The following is an 18,832-nucleotide window of genomic DNA, read 5'->3' as shown; positions in this document are numbered from 1 at the left end:
ATGCAAATCAAAACAACTCTGAGATACCATCTTACTCCTGTCAGAATGGCTAAAATCAAAAACACCGAAGACAATTTATGCTGGAGAGGATGTGGAGAGAGAGGGACACTCCTCCACTGCTGGTCGGAGTGCCGACTCATACAGCCTCTTTGGAAACCAGTATGGAGATTCCTCAGGAAAATGGGAATTAATCTACCACAAGACCCAGCAATTCCACTTTTAGGCATATATTCAAAAGAGGCAAGTTCATACAACAAGGGCATCTGCTCCACTATGTTCATAGCAGCATTATTTGTAATAGCCAGAACCTGGAAGCAACCTAGATGCCCCTCAACTGAAGAGTGGATAGAGAAAATGTGGTACATTTACACAATGGAGTATTACTCAGCAGAAAAAAATAATGGAATCTTGAAATTCGCAGGTAAATGGATAGCACTGGAGGAAACCATCCTGAGTGAGTCACAAAAAGACAAACATGGTATGTACTCACTCATATATGGATTTTAGACATGGATCAGGATAGTGCCATTCTGTACTTCCACTGATAGAGAGTCTGGGAAACAGGAAAGAACCTAAAAGATATGCATCTATGCATAGAACCCAAGAGAAGAGGATGGAGACAAGATCCCCTGAATGGATGGGGAACACGGCGAGGAGTGGGGGGGGAGTGGGAGCTGGGAAGAAGAGAGGGGGTGAAAAGGAAGAGAGTTGGTCATGGGAGAAAAGGAAGTTGAGGGGGTGGGGGTAAAATAGGGGGAAGAGGGAATCATAGGATCGAATACAGATCAGGCACCAGAGCGACCTCGAGTGATCTAAAGGGATAACACCAATTGGCAAGCTAAGCAATAGTGGAGAGACCACCTCAAATGCCCATTCCTGATAATGAACTTGATGTCTATAACCATCCGGGAGCCTTCATCCTGTGACTGATGGAAGCAGAGGCAAACACACAATTAATCACTGAACTGAACCCAAGGAACCCAGTGACAGAGAGAGAGGAGTGATGAGCAAATTGGCAAAGAATGGGCTGGCAAAACCAGCAGAGACAGCTGATCTGAACAGGGGAGAGCTCTTGGACCCCAGACTGACAGTGGGGAGGCCAGCATGGGACTGATCTGGACCCCCCAAATGTGAGTGTCAGCGAGAAGGCCTGGGCAACCTATGGGGCCCTGAGCTGTGGATCAGTGTCTATCCCTGATATACAAACAGTCTTCGTGTGCCTATAGCACAAAGAGGGATGCTCTCTCAGCCTGGTCTCTTAGGGGAGTGCCTGGACCCTACCCAGAGTAAAATGACAGACTCTGATATCCCCTATGTGGAAGGATTTGGCAATAGGGTGGGAGGGTGGGGGAAAAGGGAGTGGGGGAGGAGGGGAGGGAGAGGGAACTGGGATTGACATGTAAAACAAGCTATTTAAAATAAAAAAGTTTAAAAAAAAGAATATCTCAAATCCAACAAATCCAAAACACAAAATATCCAGGAAATATGGGATACCATGAAGAAGCCAAACCTGAGAATAACAGGTATAGAAGAAGGTGAAGAACTACAGCTCAAAGGTACAGAAAACATATTTAACAAAATCATAGAAGAAAACTTCCCTAACCTAAAGAAGGATATGCCTATGAAAATACAAGAATCTTACAGAACACCAAATAGACTGGACCAGAAAAAGAAGTCCCCTCACCACATCATAATCAAAACATCAAACATACAGTATAAAGAGAAAATATTAAGAGCAGCTAAAGAAAAAGGCCAAGTAACCTATAAAGGTGGACCTATCAAAATTACACCTGAATTCTCAATGGAAGCTATGAAAGCTGTCCTACAAACACTAAGGGAACACGATGCCAGCCCAGACTACTATATCCAGCAAAGCTCTCAATTACCATAGATGGAGAAAACAAAATATTCACAGAGGCAGACATAAACAATATATATATACACGAATCCAGCCCTACAGAAATTATTGGAAGGAAAACTTCAACCCAATGAAGATAACTGCACTCACAAATACATAGGCAATCCCACTTTACCAAATACCAAAAGAAAAAGGTAAGAAAACATATTCACAATAACACCACCCCTAATAATTCAAAGACAAACAAGAATCAACAATCAATGGTCATTAATATCCCTCAATGTCAACGGTCTCAATTCGCCTATAAAAAGACAAATACTAACAGAATAGATACAAAGACAGAACCCATCCTTCTGCTGCATGCAAGAAACACATCTCAACATCAAACACAGATGTTACCTCAGAGTAATGAGTTGGGAAAAGATTTTCCAATCAAACGGACTCAAGAAACAAGATGGTGTGGCAATCCTAATATCTAACAAATTGGACTTCAAATTAAAACCAATCAAAAGAGATGAAAAAGGACATTTCATATTCATCAAAGGAAAAGTCCTTCAAGATGAAATCTCAGTTCTGAACATCTATGCCCCAAACACAACAGCACCCTTATTCGTAAAAGAAACATTACTAAAGCTCAAATCGCACATAAAATCTCCCACACTAAAAGTAGGAGACTTCAACACTCTGTTCTCACCACTAGAGAGGATCTCCATACAGAAACTTAACAAAAATATTTTTATAAAATAATTTTAAGGTTTGTCTTTTATGCTTCATCTACTTTCCAGGTCTTGTTGGCATGGGGTCTCTAGATTCTGGTGGAGTCATATTGGTTTTTCTCTTGCTGAGTGTGTTCTTATACTGTCTTCTTCCCTTTCCGTCTTCCAGTGGGTGCAGGTGGGGTCTCTCTGTCTTCACTGGTGTCCTTCTTTCCTGACGACAGTCAAGCAGGTGTGGGCAGACCGGGGTTGGGGTCCTGAAGGACTCCCTTCTTTCCTGTGTGGGCAGGTCCTCTTGATGCTGGAAGGAGCCCCCTGAAGACTGAGGGAGTGGGTTATGGGCAGGGAAAGCATCCCCAGGAGGCCCCAAGCTCACCTGCAGCTGGGTAGGGTCTGGAAGGACTCACACTGGTGTAGTTTTTTAAAGTCTATCAGATATAACATATCTTGATGGGCTCAGTCTTATGTAGGTCTGATACATGTACCTTGGAAGGGGTAAGACAGGTATCCTATTTAGGGCTAAAATTCAATAACCACTCAATTTCAGTATTTTGATCAGTTATGATTCTCTTCATTAACTACTATCCAATTCAAAATGGATAAGTGTAGCTACCACCGACCATGAAAGAAGCCTCCCTTTATATCAAATGTAGACCATCACAGAAAACTGCAACAGGACACAATGCAAGGATAACGGATTTAAGCAGCTCATCTCCAATGGATACATTCACATCACAGCTTTTGCATCTCTGGAACATCATGGAAGGTGGAGCAGAAAGTGTGTAAAAGTCAAATTACTAGGATGTCAGCTGTAAAAACACAGTCTCTCCTAAAATTGTCTGCATATGTAAGATTGGGAAAATGGTCATGCAATGGACATGTTCATGTGGAAGGGAGGAAAATTTCAGGGGATCCCAAAATGTCAGCAGCTACTGACTACTGGGAGGAAAGTTAGCCTCTCCCAAGGATAAGCCCTGTTATTGGTTGTTCAATGTAGAATGATCAGTCCTTAAATCATAAACACAAAAACAGGCTCAGAAGATTTATTTATATATATTTACATATGCATCTATACATATATAATAATAATCAAAGAAAAAGAGGCTATCAACTTGAAAAGGTACATGGGAGAGGTTCAAATGAGGGTAACTGGGATGGCCTGGAGGGGCAAGTTATATAATTCTATTTCAATTAAAATCTTATTAAAAATAATTTCCAACAACATAAATAACAACAAAATGCAAAATGTAATGAAAGTACATGAGAGTTTTTTCAATCACATCAATTGATATTTTTCCTTGGTGGGATGGGTTTTGAACTCTTCTTTGTGTTATTTTATGTAGAAGACAGAATTGGTAGGGAAAGACACCATTTACAATTCTAGTTCAAATTTGTGAAAAAGCAAATCTGGGATGTATATTTCTTCAGGGGAGTTTAGGCCACCTTTGGGAGTAAGTTTCTGTCACAACTGCACTCACTGAGTTGAGGTGTGCGGTTCAGTTTCCTCTTTGATAGCCTATCTGGTTCAGCAGCTCTGTATTAGGAAAAACAGGGTTAGATCCTTGCTGTAGTTTCCACCTTTGTCAGGGAACTTTGAGGGCAAGGCTGTCTCAGTCCTCAGACTGGCATTTCAGCCCTGTCACTCTCCCCCGAGTATATACAGCCATTGATTCTGCCCAGCTTTGGGCTCCGCAGAGCCTCTCTCCATATGCAAGTTGTGGGGATGAGGATGGGAGACCTTCTTGTGTGTCCCTGCCAACCTCACCCATCAGCCTTAAGAGAGTTTGCCACCTCCTCCATGTTTCATGTCAATCCCCTTCCTATCTGTCCATAGGGTCATTGATCCAGTGGGCTTCAGACCCTTCTCTAGCTCTTCTCTCAGCATGGACAGGGAGGAGAGCATGTAAGCCATTGTCAGACAGATCCTTCTGACCTTAACGAAGTGAGTTCTGTTCCAAAGTATTTAAATCCCCACAAATTACACATCCAGTCCTTGGTCATTCAGCTAAATATTAAGGGAGACATTTCCTGTAGTTTGCCCTAGCCTTGTCCACCAAGCTGCTGGTGGCAGCTAGGCACTGTCTGAAGCCCCTCCCATTTGTTTTCTCAACAACAACAACAACAACAACAACAACAACAAAATCTCATGTGGGCTTGATAAATTCACTTACAACTATCATTTCTTCCAGGAATAAAAATTGCTATGTGTATCAACCATCCTGTTTGTTTTCTTTCACCAAGTCAAATGGATTTGTTTTCTAAATGCCATTTTACCCAGGAGTCTCTCAGTGTTTTTTAAGTAGTACATGTAAACATGTTGATACAATTGTAAAACAAAATCTGAAATTGTCACCAATATAATAAAAGCAGCAATTGATTACATAGTTTTATATATTGTCTCCATTTTCCTTAACTAATAAAATTACTCAAATATAGTAATTTGTATATAGGAAATAATTATAGTAAGCTTTGAATTTAAAATGTAGATTTTTAAAAATGTCCCTATAGGTTTAATTTCAGTGTATGCATTGTGTATTTGTTTATGCATTTATGTATTATGTCTAAACCTATAGATTAGTAAATAATCAGGTTCTTCTGCAGTCTTAATGGACTTTATGCAATACTGTATCCTTCTGTCTCCAAAGACACCACCTCCAAGAAGCAGAACTCAGCATACATTTTTAAACCTCAAATTAGGTTACTCAGAAGATTCATTAGTGAGTGTATATCACCAGGGATTGTGCTTATTTAGTTAGTTAACATTTTTAACAACCAAGCAAATAGGAAGCTAGTTGCAGCAAATGCTCATGGCTCTAAGTCAGAGTAACAACTATTATAAGTGGAGATGATTGATGACATCCTACAGCATTCATATCATGTGGTTCGTGTTTGTTTGTTTTTACAGGAAGGAAGCTAAAATAGTACAATAGGGAATTCAAGAAACAGGATAAAGATGGATTCTACCAAGGTATCTATGCAGCCTCAAGCCATTATTAACTTGACAGTAGCAAAAATGGCTGTAAGTTGTTACCATAATCTTCATCTCAATTATCATTTTAATTTAGAAATTTTAAGTCTTCAGATTTAACCAACCAATACAATCTATGATTGATTGTCACAATGGTAAGCACAATAAATTTTCTTATCTTTATTGTATTTATTTTGTTTGATCTCAGTTTTTATACCCTGGAAGAGGAAAAACTTACTTCTTAAAATGAAAAATAAATATGAACCATTGGTTCAATTTCATATAAAATGTTATAGGCAATAGGCAGAGTCAATATGGAAATCCTTTGCATTAGAAATCCAGATAGAAAGGAAAATATCATTGCAGACATCTGATTGGAAAACATGCAGTTGACAAATACATTTAGAAGCACTTGTCAAACAACAAGTTGCATATGGGGTTGTATGAGTTGTGCCAACTGGTGTAGTGAAAAGGAGACACATTCCAAGGTTCCTGAATGAGTGTCAGTCCTTGTACATTAATACCAGTTAATGTTCCCACAGGGTTGCAAAGATGGGGGTTACCAGTACCATATTTCAACACATAGGACCTGATGAATGTACTATAATTTTCTTAAGTAAAGGAGGATAAAGAAAACACCAATATTATTAATTTTGTCAATGGTCTAAAACAAAAATATTTAAATTGACTTTCACAACCTCATTATTTGTAGAAAATCATTGTTTCTTACTGAATATGTAAATGCTTATTGAAGTTTAGCTACTACTATTGTTTATGTAAATTTAGCCACTACTATTTATTTATGTAAATGTCCTCAACTGTGTCACAATCCTTATTTTCTCCTAAATCAAAATAGTCATTTTCCTTATTCTCTTATTCCATGTTTTATCTTGAGGTTAAGACTGGTCTATGTAGGAAAGTAAATTAAAATGTGATAGGCATTCGTTAGAGAATCATCACAGGCAGGATCTTGGAAATATATTTATCAGCATATTTCATGAAAGAAAGAATATGTGTGTTCTCTGTATAATTATATCATGCTTTAAAGCCTTCTGTGTTGTGTACCACCCTGAATTGTTAAGTGATCACTAAGGGACTAAGAAACCCGATAAGGAGGCAGTATCAAGGGAACAACTAAGGAAGTGTGTGTGTGCATGTGTGCGTGTGTGTGTGTGTGTGTGTGTGTGTGGGTGGGTGGGTGTGGTGTGTATAGTGTTTATGTATGTGTGTACACATAGCTGAGTTGAGATGTCTGCATGCACTATACATTTATGATTACTAAGTCTGGAAGACTTCAGAATGAAACACACACACTGCATTAGACAAAATGTAAAAGTTTTAACTATAGGGTTGGAACAGAGATCTGAAGTGATTATTGTGCATAGTGATTCCAAGTTGTCTGACTTGTGTCAACACTTCACTGAGTAATAACACGATTGGAAAATGCAAAATAAACTTCTAGGAAATTTTGATAATTCTTGAGCCAAAAGACACCTTTGCTTCCCATAAAATAACAAAAGCACAACGGTTAGAAGTCCTTACACAGTATGCATTTAAAGGATAATGTCTTTTAAAGCCATACATGATTAAAAAGATTTCAAACTGTGAATCTATAACAAAATGTCTCTGAATGTTCTGTGCAGACCTAAGAGAAACCAGAAATTAGTAATGAGGAACCACACTGTCACAACTTTCATCTTACTGGGACTGACAAATGACCCACAACTACAGGTTCTTATCTTTATCTTTCTCTTCTTTACCTACTCATTGAGCATAACTGGGAATCTTGCCATCATCTCCCTCATCTTAGCAGACCCCCACCTTAAAACAGCCATGTACTATTTCCTTAAAAACTTTGCTTTCTTGGAGATCTCATTCACATCTGCAAGCATCCCCAGATACTTGTATAACATAGCAACAGGTGACAAAATTATTACCTATAATGCCTGTGTCGGCCAAGTATTTTTTACTGACCTCTTTGGCGTAACTGAATTTTTCCTTCTAGCTGCTATGTCCTACGACCGCTATGTGGCTATCTGCAGGCCACTGCACTATGTGACTGTCATGAATACCACAGTCTGCAGGAGACTTGTATTTTGTTGTTGGGTAGCTGGCTTATTTATTCTAATTCCCCCACTTAGCCTCGGCCTAAATCTGGAGTTTTGTGATTCTAATATCATTGATCATTTCATCTGTGATGCGTCCCCTCTCCTAAAAATCTCTTGTTCAGACACTTGGTTCATGGAGCAGACAGTCCTCATCTGTGCTGTGTTGACGCTCATCATAACACTGGTGTGTGTTGTTCTGTCCTACATTTATATTATCAAAACAGTTCTTAGATTCCCTTCTGCCCAACAAAGGAAAAAGGCCTTCTCTACCTGTTCTTCCCACATGATCGTGGTCTCCATCACCTATGGCAGCTGCATCTTCATCTATATCAAGCCTTCAGCTAAGGATGAGGTGGCCATTAACAAGGGTGTGACAGTTCTCACTACTTCCATTGCCCCTATGCTAAACCCTTTCATCTACACACTTAGGAATAGGCAAGTCAAGCAAGCCTTCTGTGACTCAATGAAAAGAATCATAATACTTTCCAAGAAATGAGACATGGTAATAAACATGGGTGGTAAACTTTCTGAACTTTGGGTCAGGTTAAATTTTCTGGACACTTTTGCTCATTGTGGTCAACTGACATTCCAGCCCCCCCAAACCTTGCTTAAGATCACATCCTTCCAAATGTGTTAATAACTTTCAGAAATCATAACCTCCATTTCACTTGAAAATTAAGAATACCCCAAAATAATAAAACAAAAGAAAACAATAAAGAAGTAATTGCCAAAAGATTTTTTACAATTTCAGAAAAAATAAGTCACAATTGTTTCTTCTATTCCAAAACTTTCAATTGATTTATTCACTGATTAATTTAATGGATATCAGTGTATATTTTCTTTAATACAGGTACTATTTGGACCCTAAAAGCAGAAGACACAAACAAAAAAATCTACACCACCACACATGAACTATCAGAGATAGAAAGGAGAAATGGAAACAAGCTAATGAGTAGGTAACCAAAATGTTTTACATGCATATCAGGGAATACTTTCGACCATAAAACAAGGTTAAATTCTATCATTTGTAATACAGGTGGGATAGAGATAATTGTGCTAAAATAAATCAGGCACAGAAAGGCAAGTATCTCCCTCATATGTGGATTAAAGAAGGGCTGATCTCACAGAAGTTAAGAATAGAATAGTGTTTTTAGGGGGGAGGGAAGGAAGAGAATTCTGGGGGCAGTTTAATTAAATGATGGAGAGGTAGATGTCAGACTTCAGTGAGTTATTGAATATACAATGATTGTATATTGTATACTGGTAGCATATAATAAAATTCAGAAAGCTTGAAAGTGAATTTTGAATGTTTTTATGGGACAGAAATTATTAATGTTTGAAGAAACTAAATTTGTAACTGATTTGGCTATTACCTAGTGTGTTCTTGTATCAATTATGTGATACCTGACTATATGCTCACCTGTTATGTTTTAATATGTGTTTTAAAATTAATATGTAATAAAATAACTTTTTAAAAAAGGCTTATGCTGAAATAAATGTTTGCCATGAATGAGAATATAAGTCTTTTGATTTCATTAAATCTATCAAAAATACTCATATTTTAAATCTATCAAAATGCTCATATTCAAATTCACAACAACCAAAATCTGAAATGTTATATATTTTTTTTTACAAAAAATTAAGTTGAAAAGAATAAAGTGAAAAGGGTTATTCTGAGAAAAAATTATGTTATTGTTTTTTTTTTTGGTTGTGAGCCTAGCCTTTAACGGCTGAGCCATCTATCCAGCCCTTATGTTATTATTATTAATTTAGCTTTTTACACATGTCACTCCCAGGTCCCTCTCCCTCCCCTCCTCCCCTGCCCCAACCCCCCCAATCCCCCCCTCCATGGCCCCTGTGTTCCCCAGGGAGGGTAAGGCCTTCCATGGGGGATTTTCAAAGTCTGTCATATCATCCCAGGCAGGGTGTATACCCTCCCCAATGTGTCCAGGCAGAGAGAGCATCCCTCCATGTGGAATGGGCTCGCAAATTCCATTTGTATGCCAGGAATAAATACTGATCTACTATCCGAGGCTCCATAGATTGCCGAGGTCTCCTATATGACACCCAGGTTCGGGGGTCTGGATCGGTCCCATGCTGGCCTCTCAGTCATCAGTCTGGGTAATAGCCTTGTTCAGGTCAGCTGCCTCCCTGGGGTTCACCAGCCAGGTCTTCATGCCTTTGCTTATGACTCCTATTTGCAACTGGGTTCCAGGAGTTCAGTTCGGTTTTTAGCTGTGGGTGTCTGCCTCTGCTTCCTTCAGCCACTGGATGAGAATTCTAGGATGGCATATAAGGTAGTCATTAATCTCATCATCAGGAGAGGGCATTTAAGGTAGCCTTAGTGCCAGATGGTGTCATCCTTGTAGATCTCTGACAATCTCACTAGTGCCAGATCTCTCCTCGAACCTATAATGGCTCCCTCTATTATGGTATCTCTCATCCTGCTCTCCTCTATTCTTCCCTCAACTCAACCTTCCTGTTCCCCCATGTCCTCCTCTCTCCTCTTCTTCTTCCCCTCTCTTTCTCCCATCTCCCTAACCCTCCTTCTCCCATGCTCCCAATCGCCTCAGGAGATCCTGTCCCATTCTCTGGGTTAACATGTATATCTCTCTTAGTGTCCTCCCTTTTTCCCAGACTCTCTGGCGGTGGGATTGCAGGCTGGCGATCCCCTGCTCCATGTCTAAAATCCATATATGAGTGAGTACATATGATGTTTGTCTTTTTGTGACTGGGTTACCTCATTCAGGATGGTATTTTCTAGTGCTATCCTTTTGCCTGCAAATTTCAAGATTCCATTTTTCCCCCACTGAGTAGTACTGCACTGTGTAAGCGTACCACATTTTCTCTATCAACTCTTCAGTTGAGGGGCATCTAGGTTGCTTCCAGGTTCTGGCTATTACAAATAATGCTGCTAGGAACATAGTGGAACAGATGTCCTTGTTGTATGAATGGGCATATTTTGGGTATATGCCTAAGAGTGGAATTGCTGAATCTTGTGGTAGACTGATTTCCATTTTCCTGAGGAATCTCCATATCGATCTCCAAAGAGAAATATTTTAATTTATTTATTATGTATACAGTATTCTACCCACACATATGCCTACATGCCAGAAGAGGGCACTACATCTCATTACAGATGGTTGTGAACCACCATGTGGATGCTGGGAATTAAACTCAGGACCTTTGGAAGAATAGCCAGTACTCTTAACCTCAGAGTCATCTTTCCAGCCCAAGAAAAAAATTTGATATTTTGAGACAGGATCTCTGTACACAGGCCTGGCTCTCTTGAGGGTGACCTCAAAGTTACAGAGATCCACCTGTCTCTACCTCCTGAGTGCTGTAATTAAAAGAGTATACCACCACACCCATGTAGCCTGAGACATTTTCTAATTGCGAATAATTTGTCATCTGCAACAAATACATTCCAAAAATTAAAAAGAAGCAAAAGAATAAAATAAAATGGATACCTGGATGCCGAAAACTTAAGAAAATATCTTAAAGGAATGTGAAAAGCTAAAAATAAAAATATTGCCTTTTAAATACATAATAAGTTATGTACATTGAAGTTGGACAAGACAACCCAAAGGAAGGAAAAGAGATCCCAAAAGCAGGCACAAGAATCAGAGACACATTCATTCTCACACTCAGGAGGAGCTGTTGATACAGCATAAGACTGATGCAGACTCAGACAGATAAAATTCCAACATGGAAAGTAAGTTTCCTTTAAGGGTTAGCCCTTACTGGGTTTCCCATCCTCCAGTGAAAACCGCACATCCAAGAGTATATGGGCAGCCCAAATTGTACTTGATGGGTTTCAAAAACAAGACACAAAGTTGGGTGGATATGGGAGGGAGGATAAGGGGTAAGTATGATTGAAATATATTGTACAAAATTCTTAAAGAACTAATGAAAAAGAGACAAACTAAGAGTGATTTAAAATATAAATGGATGTTAAAAAGTACATAGTATTCATTACACTACATCTCCATGGTCATTGCTTTGATAATAGATTATGCAAGTAGGTGAAAAAGGAAGTTATAACTGAATCTTTGGGTCTCTAAGGACACTGCCACCACTGCAACATAATTCAGAAATTTTGTTCAAGTTCATTGAAGAGACTCATTAGTGGTGTCTGAACATATGTCACTGAGGATGCAGGCATTTATTTATTTAGTTAGTTTCAGGTTTAGAAAATAAAACATATGCCATTTGTAATAGTGAAAACTTATTCAAAGAAATGATCATGTCCGTGCTTTAAAAAAGTAAATGGACAACCTTTGCGATTATATTTTATTTTCAACCAAAGAACTGATGGTCAAAGAGTTAAGAGTGGGCTGGTTTAACCCACAGAAACAGTTGACCTGAACAAGGGGGAGCTCTTGGACTCCATATTGATGGCTGTGTGGAAAGCATGGGACTGACCCAGACCCCCTGAATATGGGTGTCAGTGAGGAGGCCTAGGTAATCTATGGGGCTTTGGGTAGTATTTACTCCTGGCATACAAATAGACTTTGAGTGCCCATGCCACAATATGGGAGGCTCTCTCAGCCGGGACTCTTGGGGGAGGGCCTAGGCCCTGCTCTGGATGAAATGACAGTTACTGGAAATCCATCATGGAGGGCCTCACCCTCTTGGTGATGGGAGTGGAGATTGGGTCGGGGACTGGGCAACCTGGTGGGGAGGGCAGGGGAGGAGGGGAGGGAGAGGGAGCTGGGATTGACATGTGAAACAAGATTGTTTCTAACCTAAATAATAAAAAATTAAATCTAGAATGTATGCCTAAAATAAAAGGAAACCAAAGTCCTGATTAGAAAATCTGTCCATTATGCTGGAAATGAAAATATCTGGAGAGACTGTAGGGCTAGGCCTTCCCTTAGCATGGGAGAGAAAGTGGGGTAGGAATGCTGAAACTACAAAATTCCATATGAGCCTGTGCTGTTAGGTTGTCTGCATCAAAAGAGATTTCTGGACTCTTGCTGAAGAACCAGCTGAACCTACTGTTAGCTCTCAGAAGAGTAAGTACAGTGGCTACTTCATTCAACTTCATATTTGGTGACGATTTTCTCTGGTAAGCATATTCAACCTGGCATAAATCCAACTGTAATTGCTCATATAAATTGTTACATAAAAATGCATATAGAGGTCTGGGTTGTGTATTAAGGGTGCTGTTTTCAATGTGAATTTATAGATGACCAGTGCTGTGATTCACAGCCTCACTCTCCTGTTTAAATGGAGATGTGTGCACTAAAAATCAGCCAGCATGGTGATTTATCCTGATGTGAGCAATATTGGTTCTTTGGAAATTTTTAATAAAAACCATTATTGGAAGATGGGATTATTTTTTAAAATATTGCTTCTTTAAAGCTAGGACTGTTGTTTTAATATAATAAATGATGGTTATTTTGTAGCCAGTGCTATCACACAACAGAACAGGAATAAGTAAGATACCACAAACTAAATCTAAGAATGGACACTTAGGAGACACAGGTTGGAAACCCAAGGGAGGTTGAAAAGGACATATTCCCTTTATTAAAATCGTTCAGTCTCTATAGTTCTCAGGAATGTCATGAATCTTCAAAAACCATTGCTGGCTCTCCTTCCCATTGATGGTGACAGGAAACATGTCATATAATTAAGAGGAGATGTAGCCCTCATTTTTTGAAGCAGTGGCTATTTTAAAGGCAAAAATGGCAATTGTACACATAACATGCTATTTCATTAGGAAAATGGAAGAAAACTTGTTTTATCTTCTCTACTTAATAGTGACTCAAACACTGGAGAAGTCACTCAAAATTTAAAATACACCGCATTAAATGTGCTGCCGAAAAAACTGTCATCTGAGAATAAAAAAGCAGCTATTAGTATAAATCAAAAATTAGGAAGTTATTAACTCTTATTTTTTATATCATTAAAAATTCATTGAAGAAACAAAAATGGGAATTATAAGGGAAAAATCTTTATCTTTCGGGAATGGAAGTGGAAATCTTAAATGGAAACTGAAATGCTAGCTATTCCATGATGTAATTGTGAATGGAAACCTGATAGGCCAGAACCTATATCAAAGAAAACTGCCAAAATCTTAATGAGGAAAAAAAACAGACCTGGTGATATACACCATAATCCCAGCACTAGAGAGACAGAAGCAGGCCATTTCTAGAGTTCAAGGACAGCCCAGTGTATATATAGTGAATTCCATGCCAGTCAAGCCTACATAATGAGACTCTGTGTAAAAAAGAACAAGAAAAATTCATCTCGAGAAAAGGTATATCCACCATATTGTACTGTGGTGATTTGAGTGTTATTACTGTGACAATGTCTCACTGTTAGTACAAGGAAAAATTGTGTAAAGTTCATTCATAGAGAACATTCTGGTGCACAGAGGTTCTAAATAAATGAAGCCCTTGTTCTTGAGGGATACATCTGTAAGCATTATGAAACTGTGCAAAAATGCCAAAAAATTCAGACATTTTAGCAGTCTTAGAAAAAATAGATATAGAATAGCATATAGAATAGCATATAGGAAACTGCTTTAAAGTTTAGCAAATGTTCATGTTGTTTTTAATATAGGGAAACTTTAAAATGGTAACAGTTTACAAAACTAGAGAGAGTTCTTAACACAAATTCAATGTGGAAAGTTCAATGGAATTATGTGCATTTGCGGAGATGCAAAAATATTTGTTATATATCACTATGTAAGTAGCATGTGAAAATTATATACTAAGGTGTGTGAATTCCTTGACTTCTGACTTGAATATATGACTGACAGATGGCTCTAGAAAGCTAAAAGATCTCCAGTAACTCAGTTAAAATGACAGCTAATGCAGCAAGGAGATGCAACATAGCATTTTGAACACCATAGCAAATAGCAATGACGTTCTTCACTAGTAACTCTCTTGTTTCAAATATGAAAAGGAAATCTCAAAATCAAATGTAGAAAAAAACAAGATTTTAAAAATTACAATCAGTGGCAGGGCCTGAGTTAACCGCTCCGTCTGTGAAGGACTTGCTGTGAAAGCATCAGGGCCCGTGTGCAGATTCCCGGCAACTTCATGAAAAGCTGGTGATGTGGTGAATGCTTCTGATCCTTAGGCAGACTTCTGGAGATCACTGGTCACCTGGCTTTGCCAAATCACCAAGACTCAGGCTCTGCAAAAGACCTTGTCTCAGAAAATAATAGGGGAGCAATAGAGGACACCTGGTGTGGACCTCTGGGCTCAAAATACATGTGCACACAAACACATGAACACCTGAAATACACTGCAAATGTACATGTGCATGTAACATACACAAAAAAAAGAGTTTAAGTAAGTCACAAAGCTATTTGTAGATGAAGCCCAAAAAGAATGCAATGCCCCTGTCAGTGTGTAAGTCAACAGCATATATATATATATATATATATTGATAAAGTATTTCTTCGACATTGATTACCAACCTAGAACTGTTTTAATTTGGGTTGCTATCTTCGTTCAAAGAAAATGGAACCATCCCTGATTTAATAAGCTTACTTTCTCAGAGAAAGGGCCAAAATAGAATGAAGGACACATAAGCAATGCAGACAATGACATGTTAGGCAACTTTTAGTAAAGTGATATTCAAACTAATCATCAGAAATAAGAAGTTATTCAGACTCACTATACAGAATGCATGTGTAGTATTTTACACTTGAGGATGAACATTTGGGAGTGATAAGTTGTTAGAATATTTTCCATACTCAATACACTGAAAGCATAGAGGACATATGTTTTGTTTTCTCAGCTTGTCTCAAACATTTTCTATGTGTAGTCAATTGTGTCTTCCAGTAACAATGAGTATGAAATGCACCCTGGATAAATATAAAAATAATCAGAGATACTATGGAGCAATGTGAAAATTTCAACTTGAAACAGAAAACATTCATCACAATTGTGTACAAAATATAAAATATATTAAAGCTAAAGCAACAAAGCCTGATCATGGAATCCAGATGAGTTGTTATATGTTTACATTTTATCAAGGACCAAATAGTCTAGGAAAGGCACGATTGCATTTGATTCTACACCTTTCAAATATAGAAGAAATAGACATATGAAGACAAGAATCTTATTGAATCAGAGCACATTGTGATTCAAATGCAACACCATAGGAAGATCCAGTTGGATATAGGTTACAAAGACAAAAATGAAGACTATGAATGTCATAGCAGTTATTTAAGTCCATTTTAAAAAATATATCACAAATGCCAAACGAGTTGACTAAAGTAATTTTTGAATAGCTAAGCTCACAAAAATATCAAAAGTATCAGCTACCACATGCAGAAGAAACTACACATTAGTAAGTTTACTATAACAGTTTCCTTCTACCTGGCCTTGCTACTTTTAAGTAAGACATCTCTCATTTTTACATGAATATTGAATAATTCAGTAGTCATTGATGAAAACAACACAATAACCACCTTCATTCTGTTGGAACTAACAGATGACCCTCAACTTCAGAAATTAGAAATTTCATTCACATCTGCTTGTATCCCTAGATATTTGTACAACATAGCAACAGGAGACAGGTCAATTACTTACAATATTTGTGTCTTTCAAGTGTTTTACAGTGATGTTTTTGGAGTAACTGAATTTTTTCTCCTGGCTGTTATTTCCTACGATCGCTATGTGGCCATCTGCAAACCCCTGCATTATGCAACCATCATGAGCAGCAAGCTGTGTCAGAAGCTAGTTCTCTGCTGCTGGATGACTGGCTTGTTGATCATACTCCTGCCTCTTACCCTGTTCCTAAATTTGAGATTCTGTGACTCAAATATTATTGATTGTTTCTTCTCCTATGCATCTCCCATCCTGAAGATTTTGTGTTCAGACACCTGGCTCATAGAGCAGCTGGTGATTGTCTGTGCAGTGTTGCTCTGTCCTACATCCACATCATCAAGACCATTCTAAGATTCCTCTCTGCCCAGCAAAGGACAAAGGCCTTTTCCACTTGTTTTTCTCACATGGTTGTAGTTTCGATCACCTATGGAAGCTGTATTTTCATTTACATCAACCTATCAGCAAAGAAATCGGTGGCTGTTAATAAAGGTGTGGCAGTTTTAATGACATCAACTGAGCCCATGTTGAACCCATTCATTTACACTCTGAGAAATAAGCAAGTGAGGCAAGCCTTCAGTAATTCCTTCAAAAAATTGCCATGATCTCAGTGAAGAAAGGGAAAAATCAAATACAGAAATAAAACATTAATTAAGCATAAACCATTAAAGTGTGTATATGTTTGTCTCTTCTTGATTGGATCTGTGTCTGGATGAACCATCTCAATACTTTTAGAGAAACAAATAGCAGAACACATACGATATGAAAATAAAGGGGATGAGTACTGTGATGGAAGCTTAAGTGAGAATAGGGCCTGGGGGTAAGGGAAGAGGAGATCATGAGAGGAGGGTTAATAACAATTAATGATGTATAAAAAGCATTATGGAAACCCACTACTTAGTAACCTAATTAAGCGTATTTTAAAGGAGTTTTGAACACATGTACTCTAACTGGTAGGTTTATGCTGTTCCCAGGAGCTTCAGGTTGTGAAATTAAAATTCCAGTGCCAGGTATGGGATGCCTCCCTATGTCTTTTTATTAGGGAAACTCCCAAACACTTCCAAAACAGTACAGGATATTGCCTCTGCTCTTGGTTATCCAGCATAACTAGATGATATAGCCTTATTATTGGAGACGTCATACAGTTTGATTATAAGACATAGGATAAATCAACCTGGAACTGAGTTGGAAGCTTTCTCCATGCTGGCTAGCTTTCAATGTACCACAAGATGCCATGCAGGGTGCTAGAGGGGAAAATTTCATAACCAATGGTGAGCTTTCCATGTTGAAACCATGTTAATATCCATGCAAGATGTACTGACTGATGGAACAGACGCATGTATGCTACAGGGGTAACCAATCACTTCCTAATTGAATTTGACACCCTCCCTACTAGAAGAAATTTTGCCTGGTAATGTAACTATGGTATGATTATGGCTGAAGGGAACCCTAGGTTGGAAACCTGCTGCTATCATGCTAAGTGTACATGTCAAACAGGCTTTTAAATATTTGTGTTTATCCCCATTAAGAGTGCTGTTTTCAAAATTGGTCAGAATAGCTTCTTTTAGAAGGGTCAATGACTCGTAATCGAAAATAAGTGTCTGTTTAGTCATCAACCCTAAAGAAAACAGTTATCATCCCTATATGAGGCTCAGAAAACATCAAGAAAAAGCTAATAGGAAAAAAGGCAAGGTCAGAATGAAGAAAAGTGCTGTGAAACACTGTCTTCTGGGCATGGTGTAGGAGTTGCACTCATGACCCCACATCAGCAGTGGGTCATCAACATTCCAGCATGGATGTGGGTGTGACATATGAGGACCCACTCCACATCATCAAAGTTATTGACAGTCACTGACTATTGACGGAGGGGGAATCATTTTTCTTCAGGGGTTAAGCCACTAGTAAATTGTTCACACAGAAAAGAAAAGGGATTTCAAAATGACCATGACCAAAATACATTATATACATATATAAATTTGTAAATAAATGAAAATTTCATTTTTAAAAAAGCTTTTTATGCTTCCCCCCAGTCCTCCACCCTTTGTTTGAGGTAAGTGTGGTTCCCGCTAGGCCCCAAATTCCCTCATCCCTTCCTTGGAACTCCTTGAGTCCCCTCCATGTGTAGTGCATCTGCCCAGGCAGGAGAGACCACCCTGAGTCTGGCCACACCACAGTCTTGTCCTCTCCCCATTGCCTGAGTTTAGTGTGGGTTTTCTATGGCCCAACTCCACCCATCGCCTCCCTGAACTTCCTGTGTTGGCTCCATGTGTAGTACACCCGCACCAGCAGGATGAAGCACCTTGAATCTGGCCACACCTCCTTCTTGACACCACTTATGCTTTCTGCCCTTTGCACTCCAATTGAGTCTTGGCACCCTTAATCCCTCCACTTGAGTGAGGAGAATACCAGGAATGGTTCAGAGTTGCTGACATTGAAGTCTTGGCACACCTTCAGGCACCAGGAGACAAGAGGAGAGGGAGAAACCCAATTGCACCCACTCAAAGAAGGAAGGGGAAGACAGCAGTATAAGAACACACTCATTATAGGTTTGAGGAGAGATCTGACACTAGTGATATTTCCAGAGATCTACATGGATGACACCAACTGGCAAT

The 18,832-nt window shown here is 38.8% G+C and overlaps 1 protein-coding gene and 1 pseudogene across 1 annotated transcript; both read left to right on the top strand.

The window, feature by feature from the left end:
* The first annotated feature begins 7,210 nt into the window (after positions 1-7,210).
* Positions 7,211-8,146, top strand: LOC101840393 (olfactory receptor 6C2-like). Its single transcript, XM_005079684.2, has one exon. It carries the CDS (start codon positions 7,211-7,213, stop codon positions 8,144-8,146), a length of 936 nt encoding a protein of 311 aa, XP_005079741.1.
* Positions 8,147-11,358: 3,212 nt separating this feature from the next.
* LOC121143350 lies at positions 11,359-16,863 on the top strand (annotated as a pseudogene).
* The last annotated feature ends 1,969 nt before the right edge of the window (positions 16,864-18,832 follow it).

Source organism: Mesocricetus auratus, unplaced genomic scaffold (genome assembly GCF_017639785.1).
Source record: "Mesocricetus auratus isolate SY011 unplaced genomic scaffold, BCM_Maur_2.0 Super-Scaffold_100011, whole genome shotgun sequence".
NCBI classification, from domain to species: Eukaryota; Metazoa; Chordata; class Mammalia; order Rodentia; family Cricetidae; genus Mesocricetus; species Mesocricetus auratus.
The sequence above is the reverse complement of the archived record's forward strand: the minus strand, read 5'-3'. Positions and strand labels throughout refer to the sequence as shown.

Coding starts and splice junctions, on each gene's coding strand:
- LOC101840393 (XM_005079684.2), top strand. CDS start 7,211: ATGAGGAACCACACTGTCACAACTTTCATCTTACTGGGACTGACAAAT.